The sequence below is a fragment of the Sus scrofa genome, chromosome 7, assembly GCF_000003025.6.
Source record: "Sus scrofa isolate TJ Tabasco breed Duroc chromosome 7, Sscrofa11.1, whole genome shotgun sequence".
Lineage (NCBI taxonomy): Eukaryota > Metazoa > Chordata > Mammalia > Artiodactyla > Suidae > Sus > Sus scrofa.
In genome coordinates, this window is record NC_010449.5 from 26859773 (window position 1) to 26881633 (window position 21861).

The 21861-nt window shown below is 45.2% G+C and overlaps 1 protein-coding gene across 2 annotated transcripts in view; it reads right to left on the bottom strand.

The window, feature by feature from the left end:
• LRRC1 (leucine rich repeat containing 1) overlaps nucleotides 366–21861 on the bottom strand; it is a 129527-nt gene continuing 108031 nt past the window's right edge. For both annotated transcript variants that reach the window (XM_001927688.6, XM_021098554.1), the window contains exons 11-14: nucleotides 14170–14285; nucleotides 5413–5585; nucleotides 4194–4330; nucleotides 366–1915 (exon numbers count right to left, since the gene is read on the bottom strand). In XM_001927688.6, coding sequence (XP_001927723.2) covers nucleotides 1757–1915; nucleotides 4194–4330; nucleotides 5413–5585; nucleotides 14170–14285 — 585 coding nt within the window. In that variant the 3' untranslated portion in view covers nucleotides 366–1756. The remainder of the gene's footprint in view (nucleotides 1916–4193; nucleotides 4331–5412; nucleotides 5586–14169; nucleotides 14286–21861) is intronic.

Below are 21861 nucleotides of genomic sequence, written 5' to 3' on the forward strand. Positions count from 1 at the left end.
AAACATCGACATACATGCAAATGACCAAAAAAGCAAAGTGGACTCGGTCAGCAAATGAAGTCAGTAAGTAAATGCTCAGTAAGTGAAGAAGGTGCGCTATGGGGTTGGTTGGTAGGAAGCACATTTCTAAGGAGTCCCCACTGGCCAGACAGGCCCGACCCAAGGAGAGGAGCCAGGCTCGATGGTGATTGTGAGCGAGGCCCTGAGCAGAAGGAAGAACCCGAAATCCGGTCCAATAGGAGGTTAACACAAAACTGACCCGTGGTTTAGGTATTTCAGGAAAGCGAGTGTGTTGCTGAAGAACTCGTCTGCCTGCTTTCAACTGAACACACGAGGTGATAAGTAACGTTCAAAAGCTGTACGGCTCATGTCCAGGCTGACTTTATTTCACGGAAAGAATAACACACCAACACGGACAACGTGATTTTCCTAAACGCCACACAGGAACAGGCGCTTTTCATTCCTCTTTTATCACAACATACAAAACAAAACAAAAGAAATCAACAGAAACACACCCAAACATACCCCCACGCCCCTTAAATTAGGAGACGTTTAAAACGGGACACGACATTTCATTACACTTGGATCCCAACTCTTATTTACAAATTAAATTGCACTTATAAAGAGAGAGACATTTCTAGCAGGGTTGTAGGTTATTCTGCTTTATTGTGGTTTTGTATCTCCATATAAAACTTGTAAAGCTGTCTTCAGTAAAAATCATACTTTCGCCGTACATAATTTATTTACCCACTGCATTTCTGAGCCCATTTTCTCTTTTTGTGCTTTTCTGCTTGGTTTTATTTTACAAATGGCACAGACCTTCCAAGTACATACAATCAGACACGGCACTCATCATGAGAGACTCATTCGTGAAAAGTCAGAGTGTAAGAAATGAGATGGTAGCAGTCTAATCCTTTGGTTCATCTTAAAAAAAAAAAAAATCAACTGATCTAATTTACAAAGGGATGGTAACTCTTCTTTTTGGTTAAAAACAAATCCACCTGGGAGATCACTGATTCAAACACTGCATTAAAAATACCACATTCAGCATCCCATCTCACTGCTCAAAGATGCCACTGTGACAACTGGTTCGACGTGACACAGGATACGGTAAGGCACAAGTGGATGGTACAAATAAAAACAAATACTTTAGGACTGTCAGGTGTTGGTTTTTTCCGCACAAATACTAAAACGTGTACCGTTTCCAAGATAAAATAACAAAAAGAAATACATTGTTTCTTGTTACGAAAGACCTATACAAAATTTTTAAATGTACACCATCTGAGCTGCCAAAAAGGGTTTAAAAAATTATCAGTTTTTTTTTTGTTGTTTTTTTTTTCTCATGCATAAACCTCTCTCTCATCAGTAGGTCCAAGAGAATTCGGGTTCACAATGTCCCAGCACTTTCTGGGAGGGAGGCGGATGAAAATTCCCCTTTCTGCTCTCCCTGACCCCAACATAAGACAGAAAACAAAGGTCAGATGTTTTCAGTAGTGTATTCTACTCAGGACAAACAACCGGAACTTAGGAAAGAGAACACAAAGACATCAGGCTGGAGACCACCGGCGCAGGACTGGCTGTCGGATTAGAGTAAGGCACTTCTTCCGGGGCTGTGGGGGGAGCAGCACCCCCACCTGCGGGCGGGGGCGGGGTCCGGTAGAGACAGACCTGCAGGGGGCGCTCCGCCAAGGGGGAGCGCGGGCCGGCCGATCTCCGCAGCAGGGATGACGTGCGAGGTAAGACGTGGAGGTGCCGTCTACACCGACGTGGTCACTCGGTCCATGGCGTGGTTGACCTCGTTCTTGTTGGAATCCAGTCCTCTAGCAGCGTTTCTGTCGTTGCGTAGGTTCTCCACCGTCTTCTTCATGTGCTTGAGCTCCCCGGGGTGCGGCGTGGCCCGCCTCAGGAGGGTTCTCTGAAAACAAAGAGCGGGGTGAGTGTCTGGGTTTTTACTCCATCACACGCTGAGAGGAGCAGCCTCCTGGGGCCAGCGTCCCATCAGAGGCCTCCCCTTCCCAGAGGTCACGGGCAGGGCGGGCGGAAAGCGTCTCTGCGGCTACAGGCATCCATCAACTGCTCCCTAGTGGTGCAGGGAAGATGAACAGGTTACCTATGACTTATCTAGTCCCGGTGGGAGGGCTCCTCTTAGAACAAAAGACTTTGTGGAGTTCCCCTCGTGGCTCAGTGGTTAACGGATCCGACTAGGAACCATGAGGTTGCGGGTTCGATCCCTGGCCTTGCTCAGTGGGTTAAGGATCCAGTGTTGCTGTGAGCTGTGGTGAAGGTTGCAGATGCGGCTTGGATCCCTCGTTGCTGTGGCTCTGGCATAGGCCAATGGCTGCAGCTCTGATTGGACCCCTAGCAAAGAATACTTTGTAAACTATGAGATGAGTATAAAAACAAAGTTCCATGAACAGTAAGGAAAAAAAAAAAAAAGACTTGCAGGATATAACTGGGGGAAGGGGGGTGGAGGGAGAAAAAGGGAAAGGGGTAGGACATTCCAAAATTAAAATTCCTAGAATTTTCTCCCCTTTTCTAAAGGGCTTCTGGCTTTGTTCAACCCATGAGGTACAGGAGGTGAAGGAAAAGGGAAGCATTTCTTACTTTCTGGTCTTCTTTTCTCATTTTGCTTCTGCACTTTATTTATATGACCTACTGAGAAAAGTTCACACTCTTCTAATAAAGACCGCAGGGCTGGAAGTGAAGTGATAGGATATGGGCGATATTTGAAAAACTATACTATTTCACATATTATATGTTCTTTCGCTCCTAAAACAGCGTTTACATCTTTTAAAGAGCCAGTCAGTCCTACAGCAGGGTAACAAAGCAGGAGCAGTACAAAGGCAACGAGGAACTGGTGAAACAGTCATGCTTAGGGGGGTCATGCAGTAAACAGTAAAGAGTCATTCACGTTGGAGTCATTTTGTCACGGCTGATGCCTACTTTGCACTTTCCGCCTGTAAATGAATAAAGTCCCATTTGATGGGACAGCTGGAATAACAAAGACTCCAGGCAGTAATTTGAAAACCACCCTTTGTCTTGGGGGCGGCAAGTACTCCCTCTAAGTTCTGCTTATGAAAATCTCAATTAGTGCAAGGAGTTGAAGAAGCCAAAGTCAACTTGCAGAGACTCCAAGAGTTGTCCCTGGCTCCCAGAGACGCTGGGTGGCTGAGACACGGTGCCAAGGGGGGATGAAAGTAGGGCTGAGAGGCTCTTTCAAACCTATTCCTGATTGCTGAATGAAAACTCGCCCACTAAGATCACAAGCTCTCTGCCCGATGGCAAAGGCTCCTGGTTGCCAGCAGGACAGCAGGCAAGCTAAGTCACATGATGAAACATGGAGGAGTCCACAGGTACAGCTCTAAAGGGAGGTGGAGGACAGGGAGAGATTTTGTTCACCCGGAACAATAAAAATTCCCAACCAATTTTAAGAAAGCAGTGAGGGCAGGAGGGAAAATCATCACACATTTTAAAAAAGAAAGAAACACCCACAAACTATTCAAATAAAAGCACAAAAGCTAGGAGTTCCCACTGTGGTGCAGTGGGTTAAAAATCCAACTGCAGCAGCTCAGGTTGCTGCATGGGTACGGGTTTGATTCCCTGGCCCAACGCAGTGGGTTAAAGGATTTGGTGTTGCCGCAGCTAAGATTCAACTCCTGGCCTGGGGAACTTCCCTATACCACAGGTGTGGCCTTCAACAAACAAACAAAAAGGAGTTCCCATTGTGGCTCAGCGGGTTACAAACCTGACCAGTGTCCATGAGGATGTGGGTTCAATCCCTGGCCTCGCTCAGTGGGCTAAGGATCTGGCATTGCTGTGAGCTGTGGTATAGATTTTCAGATGTAGCTGGATCCTGTATTGCCATGGCTGTGGCACAGGCAGGCAGCTGCAGCTCTAATTTGACCCCTAGCCTGGGAACTTCCATATGCCACAGGTGCGGCCCTGAAAAGCAAAACAAAAACAGAATAAACAAAAACCACAGAAGTCCTATTTGCCTTACATACATCTGCTGAATTAGGACCTAAAAATACTTGGTTTTCCCTTCTAAAAAAAAAAAAAAAAAAAATGCCAAAGGCAAAATAAATAAAAGACCATTTGAAAATAAAAGAGCTCTTTATCAGGTGCCACTCTCAATCTTGGAAGGCTTTCAAATTCTGGACTTCTGTGGGAGCCAAGAAGCCTGAATGCCATACCGTTTCATTGTCATCCTCGTCCTTTTCGTCTTCCAGAAATCGGATTGCGCTGACTCTGTTTACTGCACGCTCATTCCAGGCCTCATCGGACACCTCGTTCACCAAACTCTCCAGGGCACCACAGCGAGGCAGGTTCTCTGTCAGACAAAGACCACATTAGTGGGGAACCCAGCTTCCTATGACCGGCAAGGCTTCCCTTTCTTTTCGAGGATGTATGATCCTATCTGAGATCCTAAGATATCTGCCAAATCAGTGCTTACTACTTCATTGCAGAATGTCATTGTAATTTACAGAGTTCTTCTTCATGAGTCTTTCTTACACACTCACGTCCATAACGTGCTTTTTTTTTTTTGGTCTTTTTGCCATTTCTTGGGCCGTTCCCGAGGCATATGGAGGTTCCCAGGCTAGGGGTCCAATCGGAGCTGTAGCCACCGGCCTACACCACAGCCACAGCAACCAACACAGCTCACGGCAACACCAGATCCCCAACCCACCGAGCAAGGCCAGGGATCGAACCTACAACCTCATGGTTGCTAGTCGGATTCGTTAACCACTGAGCCACGATGGGAACTTCCATAACGTCCTCTTGACGAGGATGTGGCCTCACAGGTTGGATCTAGTACTTTCCTAAGGAATACAATCTACCACACTCTTCTCTTGGGGCTTTAAATCCTCTAACAAGGCCGGGACCACCAGGGTGGCTCCGTTCATCCAGAGCCCTCTAGCTTTTCCTGTCAAAACCAGCTCAGCAAAGGATTTATGACAGCCGTGTGATGCGAGTGCAAGTGCCTTCTTAAACCGCACATAATTTACAAAACAAAGGTACAATCACTCGAAACAACTCTCAGGCTTGAAAGCAGTTTGCTGGAGATGTTCACTACTAATCCTCCAAACCGCCCATTTGGATTTTAAGGGGCTGATGTCTCTTAGGAGAGTGTATTTGCAGTTTCAGCCTCAGTTATAATTCAGACCCCAGAGGCCGTTTAAGGAATTTCAGACGTGATACATAGGTAGCGGCAGTACGTTATCTGCAAAGGCGCAGGAGAACCTTCCAGAAAAGACCCATGATGACCTCACACCGGAGGCGGGGCGGGGTGGGGGGCTGGCTCTGCAGGCAGCGGAGACAAAATGCAGTCACGTGTGGGAGTGAGAGGTCTTACGGAGGGGCATTAGCAGCTACGAACTCTTGTGGCCCAATGAACCTGGGGCTCAAAGTCACCTTGGCAAGCAGGTTCAGAAGGCAGTTGAGGAAGTAAGACACACGTGAGAATCTTCTCCCCGGTGGTGTGGTCTGTGTCCGTCTGGAATGTGAGCAGGGGCTGGGACTGGTTGTCCGATAACCACAGAGCCTTCAGCTTCAAGGTGGTCAGAGATAAAGGCAGGTGCAGCAGCCTGGTTTACAACAAAAAGAGCTATCAGGATCTCCAAATTTGTAAGTAAATCAATACTTGCTCAAAACAGGGGAAAAAAAATTAAAAACAGCTTCCTGGGATTGGGTTCGATATGTGAACAGATGCTATATTGATCATAAGATACTTGATTTAGTCTTTGCAGCAGACACTTCCTTGCATCTCTGCGCTCCCTTTCCTGCTTTCACGTCCCTTGTTATCGTCTCCAGGCCGAGGGGCAGAAGATGAGGAAGTTGCAGCAGCCGCTGTTTACTCTGATGCTAGGAAGTTTCCATTTAAAGAGGAAGGGGAAAAAACCCAGTGGAATTGTGGAAGGAGCCAAAAGCCAGAGTCATGGCAACGGCCTCACCAACAGGGCTGGTGTGAGGCCATGGAGTTACCTGTTCCCGGTAACACCCGGCAAATCAGGACAAGAAGAAGGCAATGCGTGAGGTGCTGCAGACTTTAACCTGCAGTTAAAGTAAAGATTGAAAATTTTCTTCATGGGGCTTCACTCGTTCTCTCCAGGGAGATTATTTTAGGTTTTCCATTTTAAACTTTTAAGTTTCTAAAAGCTCCCACTTTTCAGACACCTACATGATAATTAATTTCCACATCGGATTGCTTCAGTTTCAAAGGAGATTGTATATGTTAAAGCACTTTAAAAATTATAATGTGATACCTAAAGATGAGTTTTCTATTTATGTTTGTACAAATATTTGACCAGTTAAACCTATGTAGTAAAGACCATCACAGGAAATCACATGTACTTGGTACTTGGCAAAGATTACTTTTGAGCAGAGGCTCTCAACGGGCAGGGTGGCGGCGGGGGGGGGGTTGCCCCTCAGGGACATCTGGCAGCGTCTATACACATTTGGGGGGTGCCACTGACATCTAGTGGGCCGGGGCCAGGGATGTAGCTAAATATCTTAGAATGCATAGGACAGACCCATAGCAAAGAACTATCCAGCCCCAAACTGAACGGGGCCAAGGATGAAACTCCAGCTGCTGGAGTAAAAACCTCATGCCGTACCCAAGTCTACTAATTCATTCTGAAAACACCCAAAGCTCTGCAGATATCAGGAATCTAAGGCTAATGAATTAAAGGTTATACTTGATAAAGTATTTTCACTGGAAGGATGGCTCCGTGGATTAAGTGATGGATCTACCTTAGAAATGACTTCATGAGATAGGTAATAATAAGCTAATCACATTCTGTTACCTACAATTCAAGGCTCATTAAGAGAAATCTCTGGCTCATTAGTTTGATGAGAAGTTACATCACAGCATGTATTCCGGGGTTCCTTCTTCTATGAAATGGTGCAGTTATCGCCAGCTAACACATGTAGGAGAGCTGCCTGTTTGTTTCACCGATGGATGCATATGCTGTCTTATCTGACGTGCGCACCATTTTGAATTGACAAGCTTGTGGGAAATGAACTAGCACTCTATGAAGAGCAGTTCTCCAATATTACAAAACTAATCCAAGTAGAACATAAGCATGAACCAGCTAAGGTCCTTAAACACATGCAGTTAAAAACAATCGAAAAATGTGGAGAGAGTACTGATAACAAATGCATTAACAAACTTTTTACGAAAACAATACGTTTCGCAAAAGCTTTCCCATGTGCTAGTAGTGGAGATGAGCAAATATCTTCTTTCCCTAACAGTTAGTCCAGCAAAGGCTGATCCATCCCACACGTGCGCAGTGGGTGCAGTGTTGAGTAAATACCGGGGACCGTATCCAGATGGGAGCTGGGTCTTCAAGTCGGTGTATCCGGGAGACCTGCCTGTGTTAAAGATCCTTAAAAAGACTCTACATGTTGTGCACGCCAATATTTCACTGACAGTCAAATTGGGTGGGAGACATTTGTCTTTAAATCCCAGAATTCACCCAGTGCAGGGACATGCATATACCATGAGGATGCCTGGGCGGGGGCGAGGGGGGACAGCGACTCACAGACCCACCTCCCCTTATTCTGAGTTTTGGTTCTTTGAGGGAGATAGAAAATAAAATCTCTCTCTCTCTCTTTTTTTTTTTTTTTTTTTTTTTTTTGCTATTTCTTGGGCCGCTCTGGCAGCATATGGAGGTTCCCAGGCTAGGGGTCAAATTGGAGCTGTAGCCACCGGCCTAAGCCAGAGTCACAGCAACACGGGATCCGAGCCGCATCTGCAACCTACACCACAGCTCACGGCAACGCCGGATCGTTAACCCACTGAGCAAGGGCAGAGACCAAACCCGAAACCTCATGGTTCCTAGTCGGATTCATTAACCACTGCGCCACGACGGGAACTCCGAAAATAAAATCTCTTATGTTCAAACAAATGATCTCTCCTTCTGCCCAAAGGCTGTCACACACAGACTTGAATGCAAGGAAGTTTAAGACGGGAGGTAGAGTATTTGCCAGAGACTGTAAGGTGATTTTTATCTTTTGTCTTTTTAAGGCCACACCGAGGCATATGGAGGTTCCCAGGGTAGGGGTCGAATAGGAGTTGTAGCTGCTGGTCTATACCACAGCCACAGCAATGCGGGATCCAAGCTGCGCCTGTGACCTACACCACAGCTCACGGCAACGCCGGATCCTTAACCCACTGAGTGAGGCCAGGGATTGAACCCACGTCCTCGTGGATATTAGTCAGGTTTGTTAACCACTGAGCTACGACGGCAACTCCTGGATTTTTAAAAAAATATCCTAGTACACTGAGAGAGCTTAGAGTACCTCAAATCCTTTTGCATTTTATTGGACAAGAGGGTAACTCTGAAAGTCTGTTCCTATTTCTTTCTTAAAAAGGTGTTAAGCTCACTTCCTCCAGAATGTTTAAAGTTCCAAGGTCTTGGGCAAGAATTCTGTAGTCAGCATCTCTACCTTTCAAGAGCATAAGGAAAAAAATAGATCAAGCTCCGAAAGCTGGCACAACACACAGATACTAAACCATGGTCATTGTGCCTTCTTAGACTAATAACTGGCTTCCCAGCTAAATGCTAAAGCAAAGGTATAAATAAAAGGCTACAGAGAGCATCGATAACAAATGACAGCTTCTAGGGATGACAAATCAGATAATAAAAGCTAAAATAAATTACTAGACTCCACAACAACAGGTCTTAAAACCACATTTGACCAAGCCATGTGAGACAGATGTGGTTGGTGTCCAGAACCCCGGTTTTCCTGCAGAGCCAGTGTGCCAGTCTGGACGCGGCTGCTGCCACCCAAGCGCACGCCATACACGAGCTTGTTCACACGTGTCTTGTGGCCAAGGTGTTCCCAGGGGTGTCAAAGAGAAAACAAGTCCCCGCTCCCTGCCCAGTCTGCAAACAGAGACTCTGTGGGCTGGGCTGACCCTCTCGCTGACTCACTGTGGCCTGGGGGGGAAAGACACACACGCTCCTCTGTTTCTCTCCGGTGAAACATCCCAGCTACAAGCCAGAAAACAGATTTTAAATACATACGTATATAAATACACACACACACAAAAAAAAAACCATACACACACACTCGCTGCTCTCCAGCAGAGTTAATAAAACATTTTTGGTTTATTCTGGTACCTTCTGTACACTACAGAATCATCACAAGAAACCGCAGCCCCATTTGGACACATCTCCCTGGTCCATTTAGGACCACATTCCCCCCGAAATAAAAAGCCTGTGGTTACTATTTACATCAACAGTCCAAGGACTAAAGCAGATGAACAACCAAACTGTGAGCGTCTCGTTTCCAGTCACATCAGGGACAAACCCAGCCCGAGGTGACCGTCCCCACTTCTACCGACTACAGCAAGTGCTCTAGCAAGTTTATTTTGCAGCTTGGCCTACAGATGAATGTAATGCTGACTGAACCTGGGGTTGAAGGCTTCTTACAGTTGAATGTTTCATCTGCGTTCTGACCTCCCACTAGACTTTTCGGTTTTAAGCGAAGTTTCCAAAAATGTTTAAAGATACAATGGATGGACCTAGAGATTCTCATACTAAGTGAAGAAAGTCAGAAAGAGAAAGACAAATGCCATATGATATCACTTATATGTGGAATCTAAAATACAACACAAATCGACACATCTACAAAACAGAAACAGACTCACAGACAATAGGGAGCAGACTTGTGGTTACCAAGGGTGGAGGAGGAGGAGGGAAGGCTTGGGAGTTTGGGATTAGCAGATGCAAACTATTATGTATAGGATAGAAAAACAATAAGGTCCTGCTGTACAGCACAGGGAACTATATTCACTATCCTGTGATAAACCATAATGGAAAATATGAAAATGAATATATATATATATATCTGAGTCACTTTGCTATATAGCAGAACACTGAACCAACTATACTTCAATAAGTATTCTAAAAGTTTAAAGATATATATATATAATATCTAAATATATATTTATAAAGGGACCAAATCACTGAAAAAAATGTACACAATGCCAAAATATCTAAAGTGAAAGCTCCCTGTAACCTCAAGTTTCCACTTCTCCACTAGAGGAACTACTGTTAATACTCTGGTGTTCTCAAGAGGTAAGATTTTTTAAAAACAAAGACATCAAGAGGTAAGATTTTTTAAAAACAAAGACATCAAGAGGTAAGATTTTTTAAAAACAAAGACAAGGAGGAGAGCACCACGTACACTTGTTTTCTTCATGGGCATCGTGGGTCCCAATGCAGAGAAATAAAGAGCTCGTTCTTTAGCTGCTCGGTATTCCGCGGTATGGCTCTGCTACTGTGCTGTGTTTTGTCTTTTAATAATTTTTTTCCAGCTTGATTGAGATGTAATTGACATATACCGTTGTGTAAGTTTGAGGCAGACAATGTGATGATTTGATGCCCTTCTAGACACAGTCGGCTCTTTGTGTCTGAGGACGCAGATACCAAAGGCCAACTCTACCACAGCGTCTTCTATGTGACACTGGAGCGTCTGCCCACTTGGGTGCCCTCAGGGGTCCTGGAACCAATCCCCCACAGATATGGAGGGACGACTGTACTGTGAAGTGATTACCTCAGTAGGCTCAGGTAGTTTCTCTATCACCTCACGTAAGCATTGTGGGGTGTCTGTGTGTGTGTGTGTGTGTACATGTGCATGTGTGTCTGTGTGTCCATGTTGAAACAGTTTACCCTCTTAGCACCTTTCAAGGCCATGATACAGTCACCAGGCTGTTCATGAGATCCCCAGAACCTACTCATCTAATAACTGGAAATCTGCACCCTCTCACCAGCATCTCATTTCCCCCACCCTCTGGCTCCTGGCAGCGACCACTCTTTCTGCTTCTCTGAGCTCCGCTTGCTAAGACTCCACATGTAAGCGAGAGCATACAGTATCTGTCTTTCTCTGTCTGAACTGTGTCTCCTGTTGAGCGAGCACACCCCTCCTCTCCTGCCCTCGGACACTGAAGTTCCTCGTTCTTGGGCTTTTGGACTTGGACTGAATTGTACTGCTGACCTTCCTGGGCTTTGCCCTTCTCTGTCCAACTAATTTCACTTAGCAAAATGCCCTTAAGGTCCATTCATGCTATTGTGAATGGCAGGATTTCTGACTTTCTCACAGGTGAATAATATCCCATTTCATATATACATATATATGTCACCCCCCCCACACACATATCCTCTTTATCCATTCATCTGTTGACAGATGCTTAGGCTGTTTCCATATCTTGGCTACTGTGAATAAAGCTGCAACAAACATGAGATTGCTGTATCCTATGGTAGATTTTTTTGTTTTAATATCTTGAGGAAACTCCACGCTGTACCAGTTTACATTCCCACCAGCAGCACCCAAGGGGGTTCCCTTTTCGATACATCCTTGCCAACATTTGTTATCTTTTGTCTCCCCCACCCCACACTTCTTAGGGCCACTCCTGCAGCACACAGGAGTCCCAGGCTAGGGGTCGAAAGAGAGCTACAGCTGCCAGCCTATGCCACAGCCATAACAACATAGGATCCGAGCCATGTCTGCGACCTAGACCACAGCTCACAGCAACTCTGGATCCCTAACCCACTGGGCAAGGCCAGGGATCGAACCTGCATCCTCGTGGATACTAGTCAGGTTTGCTTCTGCTGAGCCACAGTGGGAACTCCCTTGTCGTTTTGAGAAAAATCATTCTCATAGGTATGAGGTGCTATCTTTTAATCTTTTTAACTTTTGGAACTATAAAATGTAAAGGTACACACTATTTCCCATGGACAGCCATGGTCTGTAGTATTTGGTACTAGCAATACTGTGAGGAAGATGCTCTAACATCTGATTTGTGTACCTGGCGGATATTCATATGGGAAAGCATCTAAGGATTAAAGACATCTGTATTCCAGGCCGACAGGTGGTTGCTGATACCAGACACCTCCTCTGTCACTGTGCCAGAAGCCTTGGTGCTTAGTTTCCAAGTGGCATTTTTAGCGTTGTCCTTGCTATAATTTTTCCCATCAAACATGTCGAAGAAAGTATCTGGGAACCAACGTGCAGTCTCCCTGCCTGCGCCAGTTGCAATTTCTCTATGCTTCGGGGAGAGAGGCAGAGACTTCTGTTGTATTTGTTATGGTTCCCCATGGTGTGACCTTGCTACAAGCTAACAAGCTGCCAAGCCAGCCTCTTTTTATTAGTTTCTATATTGATACTTCAAATAAGTAGTAATTATCTTAACGAGCTTAAGGTGTGGTCACGCATCTACATATACATGGACTAAATGACACACTTAACCGACTCAGATGACAGCTATGGAGCTCAACTTTTTCACTGAGTTTTCTCTACCCTGGCCCAAGCGTAATAAAAAATCAAACTTTCCCTGCTTGTGGAAGATGGGGCCTTCACTTGTGTGAAAGACAGTTTTTATATGTCTGAGCCATCTCTCTGCTCAAGAATAAGTGATGCAGAAGTTCCCATTGTGGCTCAGCGGTTAATGAACCCGACTAGCATCCATGAGGACAAGGGTTCGATCCCTGCCCTTGCTCAGTGGGTTAAGGATCCAGCGTGGCCGTGAGCTGTGGTATAGGCGGGAGGTGACAGCTCTGATTGGACCCCAGCCTGGGAACTCCACATGCCATGGGTGCAGCCCTAAAAAGACCAAAAAAAAAAAAAAGTAAGTGATGCAAATCCCTGTTCCCCAGAGTGGCAAGAACCAGGGAGGGCCTGGAGTCACTGAGTTTCTCCTGCTGGAGGGAGAGGTCAGGACAGAAGGAACCTCCTCAAGCCATTCGTCTCCTGGGGCTTCGGCCAAGCAGAAATTCACCATCCAACTCAAATTAATCCAGAGTTTCCAGTAACCAGTAAGAATCTACCAAGATGTCCTGAATGCATTTGCTTTAAAAAGGTGAGTGTTTCCTGAGGCCATAATTCATCACCAGATTCCCTGAGCCCTGTTGTTTATTTAGCACTGTAGCCCACGATCCATTAGCAGTCAGGAAAAATGCTGGCTTGTGCCCGCTCTAAGCGAGTGGGGAATCGCTTAGGACACAGTCCCCCAGACACTCTTCAGAGCGCTGCCATCTACCACTCAGAATCAATGAGCTTCCTCCTTTGGTCCAGCACTTTTTCTCCCATCCAGCTTCATAGCACGCAAAAGCATTTCTTAAATTCCTTTTGGCCATGAAGCCTGTGATATCAGGCACTTTGCAGTGGCCTGCCAGCCGTTCTGCAAAATCAACATTTTTAGCATGGGTACTCAGTTGACAAACAGTGCCAGGCGCCTGTTATGGGCCAGGCACTGTGAAAGGGACAAATCATACAACACACAAACCATAACGTCTAACTTTAGGTAACATTAGCTCTAGGAGGGTTGCATGCAGCAAAACAGGCCATTGTCATGGGGGCAGTTCAGAAATGCAGAGCTGGAGAGACGAAGGCTTCCTGGAGAAAAAAGGAGCATGGGAGGTGAAGAATAAAAGTGGGGAGACGGAGAAGGGGTCAGAGGTGGAAAGGAGAGCCTGGGGGTTGGGGCGGAGGGGAAGTGCAATGACATTTGCCGTGAAGACATCAGTTCAGAATGGCTGAGACAACTTCACAAAGGTGAAGAGGAGGCACAATCCAGAGACAGGCCAGCAGCCCCGGCTGTCCTCTGACCCAGAACTTGAGAAATGGCACTGCCATGCCCTTGGGGACGCAGACTGGGGGCTCTTCAGGGTTTTTAGATCATGAACCACTTGGCAAGTCTGATATTAGCGGTGGATCTTCTCTCCAGCAATGTCTTCCTGAAAACAACTTTGTTCACGACGTGTTGGAGGTAGGAGCAGGTTTCAGAATCACGGGCAAAAGGCAGCAAGAGCCCTGGTTGAAAGCTGGCTCAAATTCACTGGAGCTCACTTTCCAGATGAGGAAACTGAGGCCCATGGTGACTCACAGAAGCCAGTGAGAAAAGCCAAGGTCAACCTAGGTCTCCTGAGCCCCTTCCATCAGGGTACTGCTGTCCGGGAAGCATTTCTCCAGGTTTGCCCACCGTAACTTTAAAGGACCCCTGTGCCCTGGCCTCCTTTATACCGTCGGGCTCCCACTCCAGCTCCCAGATCAAGAACTTCTGGGGGCCTGTACAACTAATCAGTGTATGTTCTCCGAGGTGGGGCAAGGGCAAGACAGCACCTGCTGGGAGGGTGAATGTCTGCTTCTCTGTCCCCCGCTCACCTGTTCCCTGCCACATCCAGGACGTGCAGCTCAGTGGCCTGTGACACCTCAGCAGGAATCCGAGTCAGTCTGTTGTCCCGCACGCAGAACACGGTGAGGCTGCAGCACCCGCCAATCTACGATGGGAATGAAAACACAACTTTCTTTCCAGGTTTTTCTGGGGGGTAGGGTGGGACTAGAGGGTCTTGTTCATCAAACGGCATGGAAAGGACGCATAAAATCCTATCACATGATTTTAACCCTCACTGATGACTGACTGGGATCAATTCAAATCATACAAAATACCAAACCTGTCCAGTAAGTTCCTAAGAAGCTCCGCAACATTAAACATGCCTGTTCCAAACTGAATCAAGCGGATAAGAAAATAATATAGTTCAAAACTTTCCTTCTGAAAAGAAAGTCATTTTCTACTGCTACCGGATACAACTGCACCTTTTAAATATGTTAGCCAGGCTACCCAGGGCCAAATATTATTTGGTAACATGAGAATTCTAGGTTTCACCACAATGAAAAAGATTAAGAAAAAGAATATATATATATATAAAACTACAAATATATATTTATATAAATATATAGTATATATAAAAACTATTTCTATATTTACATAAGTATATAGTATATATAAAAAACTATGATATAACTGAACCACCTTGCTGTATACTAGAAACCAATACAATGTTGTAAAATAACTATACTTCAAGAAAAAATAAAATAATTCTAGGTTTCAAAAGTTAGACCAAATACACTCATTGAAGATCTGCCCACTATATTAACTTCAGTGTTCCAGTTTATTAAAAAAAAAAAAAAAAAGGAGGGACATCTGAGAGCTGATACAACACATTAATCTCTATCATATATCTGGTCTTTCACACTTAATTTAATAAATTCATTTCTTTTGATAAATGCAAAACCAACAATCTTTTGCAAAAAGTGAATCTGGGCAGCACGACCTACTGCTAATAGCATATGTCAGTATCTGCATCCACATCAAATTTGATTACCATTTTTATTTTTTTTAAGGAAGCAAATCCAAGGTAATTGAGTTTCGTATGAGTCTGGTCTGGTCTTCACAAAAGAATTCAGTGACTCTCTTGAATACACTGGTTGTGGTTTCTACAGTCAGGAAAGCTGAACCAAGGGGGTGGAGAAACAGCTCAGCCCCAGACACAACGTCCCACATGCCTCTGCGTCCAGCACGATGCTCTCGGCACACTCGCTGTCCTAAGAGCAGCTGCTGGGAGAGGCGCCTGAAGGGACTCATTGATTCTGACACGTGGAAAAATACTCCAGAGCCTCCCGCTTGAAGAGGAGCAAGAGATCTGGATCTTCAGCCATAGCAGGATATACCTTCTGCCCTTTTCTCTCCATCTATGTGTTTAACATACGTCTGTATCTTAAAAGGCAGAATGCATACTGATGAAATTGCTACATCAGGACCTCCACTCCATGTATAATCTTTCTTTTTTCCTTTTTACCTGCAGCATATGGAAGTTCCCCAGCTAGAGGTGGAATTCGAACTGCCATTGCAGCCTACGTCACAGCCACAGCCACAGCCACACCAGATCCAAGCCGCATCTACAACCTACACCACAGCTTGCAGCAATGCTGGATCCTTAACTTACTGAGCGAAGCCAGGGATAGAACCCGCATCCTCACAGAGACAACATCGGGTCCTTAACCCGCTGAGCCACAATCTTACATCTTTCCCTTAGTAGTTACTATAAGGATTTTGAAATAATCCATTTAACCACAGCATAAATATGAATAATGAATGCAAAAGGAAACTTAACATATAAGAAAGCCCAGACTAACTCTCGTCACCCAGAAACACCCAGAAACGCAGTGTCCCCTGACTAACTCTGGTCACTTAGAAATACCCAGAGATGCAGTGTCCCCTAGTTTCCCAGTATTCACATTTTCCATCTCAGAAAAACTGGTTTGTTCACTGTCCTCAACAAGACATCTTGTATTTTTGGTCATCCTGCTTCTGATAGAAATGCCCTTCTTCTGTCTTTCTGAAATCTCCTAGACCCTGGCTATTGCTGCTGCCAAATAACTGTAGCTATTGCTTTTCCGAGGAGTGAAAGTCCCAGATCTAAGTGACCCATGGCCCTTGATTAGCTTAACATCCGCTACTCGGCCAAGTCTTCCCTGAAGCCCCTGGTCCACATCCGTACAGCACCCCCCGTGTTTCTTTCCTAATTACCACAGCTGTTTAATTTGCACGTTTGCATATAGTCAGGGTGCCAGGCATCCTATCCATTCACAGGTGAAGCCGTCTACCAACATGCCATGAAGGTCTGTCGCCACACTTGCATTTATTTGATAACTTAGCACCGAAAGGCTGCTCCTTTGTTATTGTCTGCTTCTATGGGTAGCAATGGAGACCACAAAACTTTTCTCTGGTGAGACTCATTTCAGGGGCCTCTCTTACATTAATATCATTCCCAAAAGATGCACCCCACAGCATTCTTTGGGGCCTGGCATTCCTCTCTCCCTCGAGGAAAGTGATCAGGTTTCCTCAGGGGCCCAGGTATATGGAGGAAGAAAAGGAATCAAAACCCTGGACAGTGGTCTCTCCTAGACCCTGGCTATTGCTGCTGCCAGATAACTGTAGCTATTGTTTTTCCGAGGAGTGAAAGTCCCAGATCTAAGTGACAGGTCGTCCACACCTGAGCCCCTGCCTTGTTGCTGGACTGTGCTGAAGCCACTCAGCTCTGCCCTGGATGCCCCAGAAGCTCCTAAAACACTGTCTCCCTGACAGTGTTGTGCACACAGTGTGAAGAACAGGCATGAGTTCGGTATTGCATTTTGCATCCTTTGCTTTCTCTTTGGAGTTTAGGAGGTAGAGTTTATAGGCTCCTTGGGGCTCAGCTGGATAGAAATTCTGAGAGGCAGAGTCACTGTTTAAATAACTCATTACCAGTTATGTAGGAAGCTGATATTTTTAAACTCCTTTAAACCACATAATAGCACACAAGGCTAATGGCAGCATCTAAAAGAATACAAGGGCTGGGACTTGGATTCTCTGAGAATTACAGGGTAGCTGAGGACCCTCGCTGGGCTGGTCTGTGTTCTCCTAATTCAAGATACCATCCTTAAGTGGTTGGCACTCATCCAGTCCATCGCAAGGAGATCGGGCCTGCAGATCGCTGAGCAAACCTTTGGGCAGGGCAATTTTCAAGGAGTATTAATTGCCTACCGGTGACAGCTTAGAGGAGTTAATCAGACGGGTTCCATGATTCAAAGAGAAAGCCTGTGTGAGTCACCTTTGCCCGTCTCCTGGTTGGTGAATGCCCGCCCTGAATGTAAAGGAACTTTCATTTTCCTTCAGTACCTTCCTTTCAATATTATTTCGAACAGAACTGAACCCACACTTCACTGGCAAGAAGGAAAATGTACAATAAGCAAAATCTGGTCAAAATACCATTTGAACAGAAATAGCATGATGTGTAATTTTAGAAACCAAAGACTCTTTTTGCCTTTCCCATCATCATCTGTGGCATATTATTCAAATGTTCCCTCCCCCAGAAGCATCTGGGAAACCATGTGGCTTTGGGACTCCCCAAATTGTCGGGCCACGGATATCAAAATAGCCACTGACGGCAAGAGCAGTCTTCTTTACCACACCACCTACACACGCAAAAGCCCCGTGAAAGATCTAACTCAAACCAAATTCTACCACAAAGGGATAATCAGTATTCACGTTGCTGAGGTGCAAATGCCATGCATTTGTGATTATAAAGATACACTTCAACCGAATGAGTTTGTGATTTTGAGCATCTTTGCTGGCATACGACATCGAGAATGTCTTCCCAAGTCATTATGCTTCTAACGGGATTTCCACCAACCACACGGTTATTGCCTTCTACAGATGTGTCACAGATTGCTTAGCAAACCCCCATCTGAGATGCTTCTAATTAGTCCTGCCGTCTCTTTGCTGTGTGATCCTGGACAAGTCACTTAACCTCTCTGAGTCTGGGTTTTGAATTCTGGTGGATGCTGATGATGATTTACCTAGACCTCACTGAACTGTTGTGAACATCAGACAAGAATTAGCATGAAGGTACCTGGCATGGCGCCTGGCATATGTTAGCTGTGCCTGTACATGCCTGGCGTGGTGCCTGGAGCATGTTCGATGCGCTTACCTACACTGTGAGGAATAATCTTGGGCATGATGCTCAGTGTAGATTCATAATGGTTTCCTTGAGATAAATTCCTATAAGTGCAGTTTACAGAATCGAAGGGTGTGCACATGCTTTACGTTTTTAATAATATTACCAAATTCCCTTCCAGAGAAGTCGTAAAAATTTATACTTCCATGATAATTAGCACTTTTCTATACCTTCACCAAGATCTGGTATACCATTAATATTTTTTACATCTTGAAAACATAGATGAAAATGCTGCAACACTTTGTGCATAATAATTTCACATTGATAGTCATTTCTATTTTTTTCTCCTGTGCATCACTTACTGGTTTTTGTCAGGGGGTTCTTTGCTTTTCTTTCTGTCCACTTTTCTAGAGTGGGTACATCTCTTTGTTCAATGACGTGAAAGAAGTTCTAACAGAGTAAGTTAAGACAGCCTCTGTGTGTGATGCCAAAAATGTCCCCCGGTCCCCAGGCTGCCTTTCTTTTCCTCCTTTTTTCTTTCATTTTTAAAAGTTTTATTGAAGTATAGTTGATTTACAATGTTGTGATAATTTCTTAATTTCCTTGAAGATCAGAAATCTCATTTCCCTACAGACAAATCTGTGAACTGTTTCCTTGATAACGTATTTCCTCTTTCATGTTAGGAACACCTTCTCCATCTTGAAAGCGCAGGAGTCAGCTTTTTTTTTTTTTGCTTTTTAGGGGCACACCCGTGGCATATGGAGGTTGCCAGGCTAGGGGTCGAATCGGAGCTACAGTTGCTGGCCTATGCCAGAGCCACAGCAACGTGGGATCCGAGCCGTGTCTGCGACCTACACCACAGCTCACAGCAATGCCGGATCCTTAAGCCACTGAGCAAGGGCAGGGATCGAACCCGCAGCCTCATGGTTTCCACTGTGCCATGGGAACTCTGGAACAGCCTTTTTTTGATTCTAGCATTTTTAGGTTTCCTTTTATAGTGTCTCTTTTATTTATCAATAATTCACTTTAGCGCATGGTGGGAACTTACTCTAGAAGAATTTTAATTTGTACTAATAAGAAGGCAGAAAGCCAGCCACAAAATGAAAACTCTATCACCATGGACATTTCTGAATATCACACTAACGTCTATGGCTAATTCATGTTTACAGACTGCTTATGATAAAGAAAAGCTTTAATGAATGATCCACAAATTTTCCTTTGTCTTATCTGACTGGGCAGGTGTGATGTATTTCGTTAGGGTCACTTTCATTTTGACTTAATGGAGACACAGACTGAACTCTACACTTGGAAACACACTCAGTTTCTTCCAGCCAGAAACCCTGTGTGGTCCGGGTGGTTTAAAGGTAAGATGTTACGTATATGCACTACGACATACGAAAGAGATAAGCAACAAGGCCCTACTTAGCGCACAGGGAACTATATTCAATATTTTATAATAGCGTATATGGGAAAGAATCTAAAAAGGAATCACTGAATCACTGTGCTATACACCTGAAACGAACAGAACACCACAAATCAACTGTACTTCAGTAAAAAATGATTTTTTTAAAAAAAGGTAAGATATGATGAAGTTTCTGGCTCTCTTCATACCCATGATCTCACACATACCAACTTCCTGTCTATCCACCAGTCACACTACAGCAGAGTCTCTTCCCCTTCATTCTTCCCTCCACCAAAAATAGGATTTTTTTGCTTAGAGAACCTCCTTGTTCCAGATACATACACACTGGAGCAATGGGATGAGAAATAAAAGGCGCAAAGAGGTGGTGTGAAAAATCGGAAGCATGCCACATGAAGCAAATCAAGCAAATCCAGGCTTTCCACCAGAGACAGAATCGTGCCAACAAACGAGAATTTGGTGAAGGAGGATGAGGTGCCAAGTTACGCCTTTCAGAATTTCTGAAGAACTTAAGATGGAATTCACAGAAAAGCATTCTTTTGAGAGCGAATGACCTGAACACATCCGACACACATGTAACAAAATCAGGTTTGAGGCCATGCAGTCGTTAAAAAGATACATAAATAAAAAATAAATAAATACAAAACTGAGTGTAGAGGAAAATTCCAATGTTTGGCAATGGAGAACACACAAAGCGGCCAGCCCATCTGAATCTTCATGCATCTGAGAAGCAGAATGGCAGGCAGCAATGCAACTGTGGTCTGAACAATACTTACAAGGCTGCAAATTTACCTGACTTTTCTAAATTTCCAAGCAGCTAACAATTAAGAAAACAAGAGACGTTCATTGATTTGCAAATGATTGCTACATGTAACACCACACAACACAAACTGAATCTGTTATTGTGACCCACACAGGACAAACATTTTCCTCTTAGCCATTTGGGGAAAAAAATGCAAATAAATGCTTCTACAGACGAAGGAGCTGTGCTATAAAACTGACAATATGGGATACTATCAAATGGGGGGGGGGGGAAGAGGCAAAAAAGAGGATGGAAGACACAGCACACCAAACCAATGCTGTTAACACAACTATGGATCAGGGGCATATACATGGAACTGGTCAGCATTTCGGTTTAGATGTGTCATGCGTGCAACTTAATTGATGGAAAGTAATAATGTTTGGGAAGAAAAGAATCCAATCAAGAGAGTGCAGGATTTGATAGGATGGTATCAAGCTTGGAGGCAGAGTGCATGCACACACAGGGTCACTAGGTATCCCCCTTACACACACACACACACACACACACACACACACACAGCCACAGGGCCTGCCCCTCTTCTGGCACAGAGAATCACAGCACAACGTGCTGCCCAGACCAACAAATAAGACACAGTTCGAGGTCAGGAGCCCCTTGGTGGTTTGGCGGCTCAGCCCCGAGGGTTGGAGGCCATCCTCGCCGTCTCTGCTGGGTCACCACGCTGGGACCCGCAGCAGAATTGGGACACATCCCAGTCTGGGAGCTGAGGGTGTGTGAGTCAGAGGAAACGGGCTAGAGAAGATCCAGGCGCTAGAGTCCTAAGCCCCTCTGCTTTATCAGGCCGCTGAAGGAGAAGCCACAGACGTCCTTTCATGATGAGACTCTAGATGCCAGAAGACCCATCATAATTTTGCAGAAAATGGATAAAGCGTGACAGGTGACTGACATGCTTGGAAACTGGATGCATCGTCCCGACACTTGAACTTCCCCGTCCTGAGACGCCGTCCTAGGGGGTCCCTGCTGACACGCTGCACACACTAGGTGCAGGCTCTGAACAAGAGCTGGGCACAAGCTTCGTTTTCTTGGAGGGAGGAAGGCTGATGCTAAGTGACAGTGACAGTTTACAAAAATGAACTCCCTGTGGGCTTGTGGAACGCGCGTTCCTTTGCAAGAGAGGCTCCCAAGAGAGGGATAGGGAAGAGGTGGGGGCGGGGGGGTTGTGACCTCATGGGATTAACATCACACACAGAAGTGCTCCCTCCAGTGTTTCCTGGACATATTCCTACCGTGTAGTCCTTTTTTCTCAAGTGTCCAAACCCAAGATGAGTTGACCTTTCTTGACTCAGCCGAGGGCCCGCCTCACCTCAAGGTCACAGAGATGGAAAGGAGGAGCTCCC